General features: G+C 56.5%; 1 protein-coding gene across 1 annotated transcript; it reads left to right on the top strand.

The window, feature by feature from the left end:
• Positions 1-2,092: 2,092 nt before the first annotated feature.
• On the top strand, positions 2,093-6,854 carry NPAS4 (neuronal PAS domain protein 4; the record flags this gene model as incomplete). The annotated part of the gene is made up of 8 exons (XM_079708387.1): positions 2,093-2,267; positions 2,995-3,146; positions 3,325-3,427; positions 3,542-3,815; positions 3,997-4,106; positions 4,453-4,588; positions 4,710-6,127; positions 6,826-6,854. The coding sequence occupies 8 exons, from the start codon at positions 2,093-2,095 to the stop codon at positions 6,852-6,854; spliced, it is 2,397 nt and encodes a 798-aa protein (XP_079564513.1).
• Between the last annotated feature and the right edge of the window lie 1,441 nt (positions 6,855-8,295).

The following is an 8,295-nucleotide window of genomic DNA, read 5'->3' as shown; positions in this document are numbered from 1 at the left end:
GTCACTGAATACGGGAAGGTTGATGGGGATGGCCCCAACCTCTGCCAAAATACACAGGAGGTCAGGATTGGGCCCACCTGAGACCCCCTTCTTAGACAGCCTTCTTCTCAGCTGTCTCTCCTCCTCCCACTCTACCTCTCTTGCTTCCACCCTTTTCCACGAGGAGTGAAGACCCCCAATTTTGCTTCTTGGTGTCAAAGTTTATCTCCACCCCTCCTACATGGCTTTCTACAATCAGGCCAATCCCTTTCCCCCAAATTTTAAGTGGCATCATCCCCAGCCCCTCACGTGACTTCACACACACCACACACCCTTACCCCACAGAATTCGATTTCAGATAAAATGTCCCCTAGAGCATTTCCTTCCCCTTTGTTTGGGGGAAACAAAGGCACCCTTCAACCCCAGTAGAGAATGATCATCCATGCTGAAAAGAGAAAGAAGAAAGAGGGAGATGATAGGGCAAAGTGTATGACGTGGAGACAAAATTGACAAAGAAGAGAGACGAGAGAGAGCAGAAGGGGGACGTTTGGGGGGAGGCAGAGGGCGCACAAAGTTGAGACAGGCCACCAAGCCGGCAATGAGATAAAGAAACTAGCTGGTGCGGGGCGGTGGGGGGTGGGGGGTGGGATGTGGAGAGTTGAAGATGGAGAGACAGCGAGGAATCCTACCGCCGATGACGGGGAGGGGGTTGGAGGGGAGTGTGGACAGCCCGACGGAGTTAAGGGGTCTCTGGTAGGTGCATGGATCGTGCAGAGGGTCCAGCACGGCCCCCGCGCTTCTCTGCTGCTTCCCCATCCTCCCCGCTGGAGGCAGGGGGGAGCCCTCCGGAGCGTGGCGGAGGCAGCCAGGCCCCGCCCGCCGCCGCCGCCGCCGCCGCCGCCGCGGCAGCCGCCGGAGGATTCCTGTCCTAATATGGAGCTGGGATTCCCCCGGTCCCGCCCCCGCCCCCGGCCCGCGGGGAGACGGAGGCTTGCACTCGAGCGGGGGGGTGGTGGCGGGGGGAGCCGCTGGCTCTGGGGGCCGGCCAAGGGGGAAGGGATACCTTGGTGTAGACCCGGATCCTCACCAGGCCGTGGGACCCTGCCTCAGTTTCCCCCGTCAGCGGCTGAGGTTAATTAGTTGACAGAGAAACGAAGAGTCACTGCCGACTGCGGCGTTGGTGCAGGTGTTCCTATTCTTGGCTGTGGGAAAGTAGAACCAAGGCCAGATTCAGCTGGTTCCTCTCCCTCAGTACCCTTTTCCCACCCATCCTAGGGACTTAGAACCCCACCGGCCTCCCCCTGCTAAATCAGCAAGGCCCGGCTTTGGAAAGGGGGGAGGAGGAGCTTTGTTCTTTGAAAGTGACTAAGGGAATCCCGGATTGAGTAATCCCTAGAGAGAAACCCCAGCTGTGACCTATCCCACAGAGGCCAAGGAAGGTCCTTCTCCCCACCCCCATCGCCCCGCCCCAGACGAACTTGACCTTTGGCAAATAGGGAGGGGGGATTTGTGTACGACCCTGCTCCCCCCCCATTTCCCTTATCTTTTCAGAAAAATCATTGTCAGAGTGAGACCCTCTATAGACTCTCCTGCCAGGGGCTTCAGACCGCCCCAACCCTTGCCCTGTTCCTTCCCTCAGCTGAATACATTAGGATACCTGGGTCCCTGCACCCCCTTTCAGGCCTTCCTAAAGCAGCGCCTGCCTCTCGGCGCAGCTGCCGCCAGCCGCGGCCCCCTCCGCAGCCTGCGTTCTCCCCCTCCCCCCGGCACCCCTCCCGCTCTCGTTCTACGTCACGGGATGACGTCGGAAGCCTGGGAGGGAGGAGGAGCGCGCCCCCCCCCAACCCCAGCCAGCAGCTCCCGCTGCAGCTTGCTTAGCCCAGCCTCCCGCCCCCCCTTTCTCTAAAGCGAGCCCCCCACGCCTGACAGGAGCTATATAAGGCGGAACAAGGCAGGCGAGGGGGGCAGCGCAGCCGAGCGGAGCCCAGGAGAGGAGACAGAGAGAGAAAGAGCCTGAGCGAGAGACGGGGAAGCAAGGAGGAAGCCACCGGTGCGTCGGGACAGGAACGCAGGTGTTCGGAGCGCCCGAGCTGGAGCTCCGCAGCCGCTAGTCATGTATCGCTCCACCAAGGGCGCCTCCAAGGCGCGCCGCGACCAGATCAACGCTGAGATCCGGAACCTCAAGGAGCTGCTGCCGCTGGCCGAAGCGGACAAGGTCCGGCTGTCCTACCTGCACATTATGAGTCTTGCCTGCATCTACACTCGCAAGGGCGTCTTCTTCGCTGGAGGTGAGCGAACTGGGGCGGAGACACGAGCTGGCGCGTGCCGGGGAGAGTGAAGCAGAGGGAACCCACTGGGACTGCCGCAGGTCTAGGGCAGCGTGCCGGCGAGCTGGGGTGAGAAGGAACTAGGAGAACTCAGGAATCCCCACTTTTCCTCCTGAGTTCTGTCCAAACCTCACCTTAGTTCTGAATGAGGATTAGAGAGCCTGGATAGTGTCCCTGGTGCCAGACTTACGGGAGGAGGAGAGCCAGGACAGAATGGCCCCAGTCCCCACCAGAGCAGGGGCGCTCCGGGGAGCCAGGGAAGGGAAGCCCGGGAAGTTACAGGGACGGAGCCGCCAAAGCCTGGGGAAGCACAGATGCTGTTCACGATACTGGAAGGGCTCTTCTGCAGCCGGTGGAGCGCTGCCCGCGGTGCTGACAGCTCCACCGGGTTGCAAGGCGCTGCCCGCGGTACTGAACGGTCGGTCGGCTTTGGAGCGCTGTCCGTGGTCCTGAAACACAGACCCGCCAAAGCCCCAGCCCCGACTTAAAAGTCGAAGGGCTCGCTGGCTGGAGAGATCCAGCAACAGGTTCCCCGGGCAAGGGCTGCGGGCAGCAGGTCAACAGGTGTGTGCAGAAGCAGGTCCATGAGAAATTCCTCAGAATTTTCCGAAACCCGGTCCATGTCTTTCTCACTTCTGTTGTGCTTCCCAGGCTTACTCCTGACTCACCCTATCTTCTCACTCTGCAGGCGCTCCTCTGGCGGGCCCCACAGGGCTTCTCTCAGCTCAAGAGCTTGAAGACATAGTGGCAGCACTACCTGGATTCCTGCTTGTGTTCACGGCGGAGGGGAAGCTGCTATATCTCTCTGAGAGTGTGAGCGAGCATCTGGGCCACTCCATGGTGAGCGCTGAGGATCCTTTCAGCTTGGACTGTAGCACAGATGGGAACACAATGAGTTTTCCACTTTTGAGAACCTGGGAATTACTGGGGAGGAAGTTATAGCCTACAAGATGCTATGTGCCAAGGATTGGCTCTTGCTGCCTTCATTAATGGTCACCTCTCCTTTACCTTTCTCCAGGTGGACCTGGTTGCCCAGGGTGACAGTATCTACGACATCATTGACCCAGCTGACCACCTAACTGTGCGCCAGCAGCTCACCCTGCCCTCTGCTCTGGATACTGGTGAGAACTCCTTTCTCCTCTCCTCGATCCGATATGCCTCCTGCTGCCCTGCTCCGTCCCATTTGCCATCTCTCTCAGCCATTCACTCACCCGTTCTTCTCTTCACTCACCTAGATCGCCTCTTCCGCTGTCGCTTCAACACCTCCAAGTCCCTCAGGCGCCAGAGTGCAGGCAACAAACTTGTGCTTATTCGAGGCCGGTTCCACGCTCACCCACCTGGGGCCTACTGGGCAGGAAATCCTGTGTTCACAGCTTTCTGTGCTCCACTGGAGACAAGACCCCGCCCTGGCCCTGGCCCTGGTCCTGGCCCTGGCCCTGCCTCACTATTCTTGGCCATGTTCCAGAGCCATCACGCTAAGGACCTGGCCCTGCTGGACATCTCAGAGAGGTAAGCCCAGAGTGTTCGGACCCCAGGGAAAAGGCGGGTCAGAGGTGAGGGGACCCTAGATTCTGGAGTCAGGGACAGGGAGGATGGGATCTAAGGGTGCAGAAGACCTGGGAGGGAGTGAGATGCCTGGGTATCAAGCAGGGAAAACAGAAAGCTGACCTCATCCTTTCCGCCTTCCCAGTGTCCTAATCTACCTGGGCTTTGAGCGCAGTGAACTGCTCTGTAAATCATGGTATGGACTGCTGCACCCTGAGGACCTGGGCCACGCTTCTGCTCAACACTACCGCCTGTGTGAGTGTCCAGAGAGGCTGAGGGCAAGACAGGGAGTTGGGAAAGGGCGTGGGAAACCTGACCAAGAAGGGCTGTGATCAAGACTGATGTCGGGGAGATATCAGAGGCTAACAGTTTGGGATGCTATAGGGTGAACACTAGGGTAAGGAGTCAAGGTGAGAATAGAATCAGAACTGGGGGACTCTGAGTGGTGAGATCAAAGTGGGGAGTTGAATGGTGCAGGTTAGGGTAGTCAGAAAAGAGGATGTCATGAAGACCCCAATTCAGTGGAGAGGTCAGAGAGGGGGAAGTATAGGTGGTGCTGTCTGATGGGTGTCCTAACTCTGCATCTCTTCGTTCCCCTCAGTGGCTGAGAGTGGAGATATTCAAGCAGAGATGGTGGTGAGACTGCTGGCCAAGCCTGGAGGCTGGGCGTGGATTTATTGCCTTTTATATTCAGAAGGTCCGGAGGGTCCCATTACTGCCAATAACTACCCAATCAGGTGAGCTGCAAGCCAGGGGCCTGGGAGGCAGCTGAGGTGGACATGGAGGAGATACAAATCAGAGAACTTCTCTGGGAATGGACACCACAACCTTACCGGCTGCCTCTTCTCTCCTCTCCAGTGACACGGAAGCCTGGAGCCTCCGCCAGCAGTTAAACTCTGAAGAGACCCAGGCAGCCTATGTCCTGGGTACCCCGACCATGCTGCCCTCATTCCCAGAGAGCATCCTCTCCCAGGAGCAATGCTCTGGCCCTAATCCACTCTTCACCATGGGGCCTCCCCGAAGCACCAATTTCCCCAGTGCTCCTGAGCTGGGTGCTGTCTCAACACCAGAAGAGCTTCCCCGACCCCCCAAAGAGCTTGGCTTCAGTTACCTGACATTCCCATCTGGCCCTGAGCCTTCTCTTCAAGCAGACCTGAGCAAGGATCTTGTGTGCACCCCACCCTACACGCCCCACCAGCCGGGAGGCTGCGCCTTCCTCTTCAGCCTCCACGAGCCCTTCCAGACCCACTTGCCCACTCCATCCAGCTCTCTCCAGGAACAGCTGACTCCAAGCACTGTGACCTTCTCTGATCAATTGACGCCCAGCAGTGCAACTTTCCCAGACCCACTGACTAGCCCACTACAAGGCCAACTGACTGAAACCTCAGCCAGAAGCTATGAAGATCCTTGCACCTCCACTTTCCCAGATCAGCTGCTTCCCAGCACTGCCACCTTCCCAGAGCCTCTGAACAGCCCTGCCCGTGAGCAGGTGACTTCTCCAAGCACAGCATTCCAAGCACACCTGAAGAGTCCCAGCCAAACTTTCCCAGAGCAACTGAGCCCTAATCCCACCAAGACTTACTTCGCCCAGGAGGGATGCAGTTTTCTCTATGAGAAGTTGCCCCCAAGTCCTAGCAGCCCTGGTAATGGGGACTGCACACTCCTGGCCCTAGCCCAGCTCCGGGGCCCCCTCTCTGTGGATGTCCCCCTGGTGCCCGAAGGCCTGCTTACACCTGAGGCCTCTCCAGTCAAGCAGAGTTTCTTCCACTATTCTGAGAAGGAGCAGAATGAGATAGACCGTCTCATCCAGCAGATCAGCCAGTTGGCTCAGGGCATGGACAGGCCCTTCTCAGCAGAGGCTGGCACAGGTGGGCTAGAGCCACTTGGGGGGCTCGAGCCCCTGGACGCTAACCTTTCCCTGCCAGGAGCTGGCCCCCCTGTGCTCAGCCTGGACCTGAAACCCTGGAAATGCCAGGATCTGGATTTCCTGGCTGACCCTGATATATTCCTGGAAGAGACGCCCGTGGAAGACATCTTCATGGATCTCTCTACCCCAGACCCCAATGGGGAATGGAGTTCAGAGGATCCTGAGGCAGCAGTCCCAGGAGGGGCCGCATCACCTTGCAACAACCTGTCCCCAGAAGATAGCAGCTTCCTGGAGGACCTGGCCACATACGAAACCGCCTTTGAGACAGGTGTCTCAGCATTCCCCTACGATGGGTTTACTGATGAGTTGCATCAACTCCAGAGCCAAGTTCAAGACAGCTTCCATGAAGGTGAGTTGAGCCAAAATGTTCAAGAACTCAAGTTCCTCTCCTGCCAATGAGATGCTGGGTGGAATTAGATGAGTAAACTGCCCTCTCTGTTCCTGTTTCATTAATAGGATAACATCACCTGCTGTGTAGGATAGCAGTTAGGATAAGAACTAATGAAAACAATATGGAAGTTCTGGACAAATAGGCCTGGGGGGCAGAGATTAGGGGTGTGGGATAAGACGCAAGAGAATCTTGGGTAATGGTTTGTGCTTCTTAACTCTATGAGGGACCTAGATCAGCCATCCCCACCCCATTTTACAGATGAAGACAATCAAGATCCCAAAGTTAAAGAAACTCCCCTAAGGTTACACAACAAATTGATGGAAGAGGGATTAGAGCTCTATCTCAGTATTCTTTGCCCCCTAAAGGGAATACAGAGTGAGAGTTTATAGGAGTTTGGGAAAGAGAGTGGGACTCAGCCCCTGGCCCCGACAGAGTGTCCCTGCTATGGCTCCATCCTTTCCAAAACCACAGACATAATTTCACTCCATTCATCCAAACTACTCCCTTATCTTCTGAGCCTTTGGTGATCATTCAGTCATTGGACCCGCATACTGGAAGCCCATACTACGTGCCAACCGTGCACCACATCCTCAGCCTACCTTTCCTAAAAGGCCTAACTGACTGTTGTCTCTCTCTCTCTCTCTCTCTCTCTGCAGATGGAAGTGGAGGGGAACCAACGTTTTGAATAAGTCTGTGACTTAACGTCGTCAAGTATGGCATATTGTCATCAAGACATGGAGCCGCTCTCCACCCCCCCGGGATTGTTGGGGGGATTCTGGGGGCCAGAGGGGGATAGATCCGATTCCCCAGGCCCTGCAGGATTTGGGGGGGGGGAGGTGGGAGGGCAAGGGAGGGGAGCTTCTTTTTAAAATTTAGAGACATCAAGCAATCCCAGTTTCCATTTCAATCTGTATTCACTCGTAGTGAGTTTCCTTGAATGGGATTTCAAGCGGAGAATGGGGGAGTCTCACTTCCCCCGCCCCGCGCTGCCCCATGGGCCTGGGCCAGTTCTCCACTCCTGGGGGCCAAGCCACCCCTGGGCCTTGGTGGGGGAAAGGCAGTGCCCACCTGGGCCAGCCTGTGCCCTGAGGGGCTCTTGACACCCACGTAGAATTCTCTACACACCAGTAACGGGATTTCAATTCCGATGGACTCTGCCGCCCTGGCGGCCCTTCTTGTGACTCTTGCGCCCCGCGCCTGGGGTGGGGGGCGCGAAGAGACGCTACGTTCCTTTCCGATGGAGGAAGGCAGACCTGCCGCCGTCACACGTGTGCTTGCACGAGTGCGTGTACCTGGTGCGGGACTCACCCGGCTGCCCAACTGCCTGGGACTGCCCAGGTGGTCACCTCGTGGTGCTGCGGTGACTTTGTAGCCAACTTTATAATAAAGTCCAGTTTGCCTTTTTGGTACACCTGGTGTCATGCACTTCTGTGAAAAGGGAAGGGTGGTGACCTGAGAAGGTTGAGAGGTCCCAGAGGGAGCCTGGAGGTTAGGAGGTAAACCCTGGACCTGCTGACAGCCCTGGCATTTCTTCATTCACTCATGCACTCATTCATTCATTCACTCAACACCTGAGTGTTCTGTGTGTGGCCCACCCTGTTCTAGAAGCTGAGAGTTTGGAGCTGAAACAGATGCTGCGTCTTGGCTTCAAGATGCTTTGGCATCCAATGCTAAAGGGTGCTGGAGGCTCCCCTCTGCTGCAGGCTTGCAGTGCTTCCAGTGTGGGAGGGAGCAGGAGTGTCTGGGGATGGGTAGGGGATTCAGCTTGGCATTTTCCTGGACATGAGTTTGAAGTTTCAGAACATGAGTTTCTTTCTTCAGCCTGGCCCTACAGGCAAGCAACTTCCCTGGATTTAGGGTTCTGAATCTCTCATTGGAAATGATAATCACCTCTTATATCCCTGAATGGGGCTTTCAGCTGACAAACAATTTTATATCACTTATTCCCTGCAATAAAACCTCTGGACAGGTGTATAAGCACCATTTCATTGATGGAGAAACTGAGGATCACAAGTCAAAAGTGATTTTTTTACTCGCACAGTTAGTGAGAGCCACAGGTGGGCAATACACCCACGTCATCTGCATCCAAGCCCTGGTCTGTCTCCTCTGCCAGATTACCCAAGAAG

This window comes from Hyperoodon ampullatus, assembly GCF_949752795.1.
Source record: "Hyperoodon ampullatus genome assembly, chromosome: 7".
Lineage (NCBI taxonomy): Eukaryota > Metazoa > Chordata > Mammalia > Artiodactyla > Ziphiidae > Hyperoodon > Hyperoodon ampullatus.
Note: the sequence above shows the minus strand (reverse complement) of the source record. Positions and strands in the feature narration are given on the sequence as shown.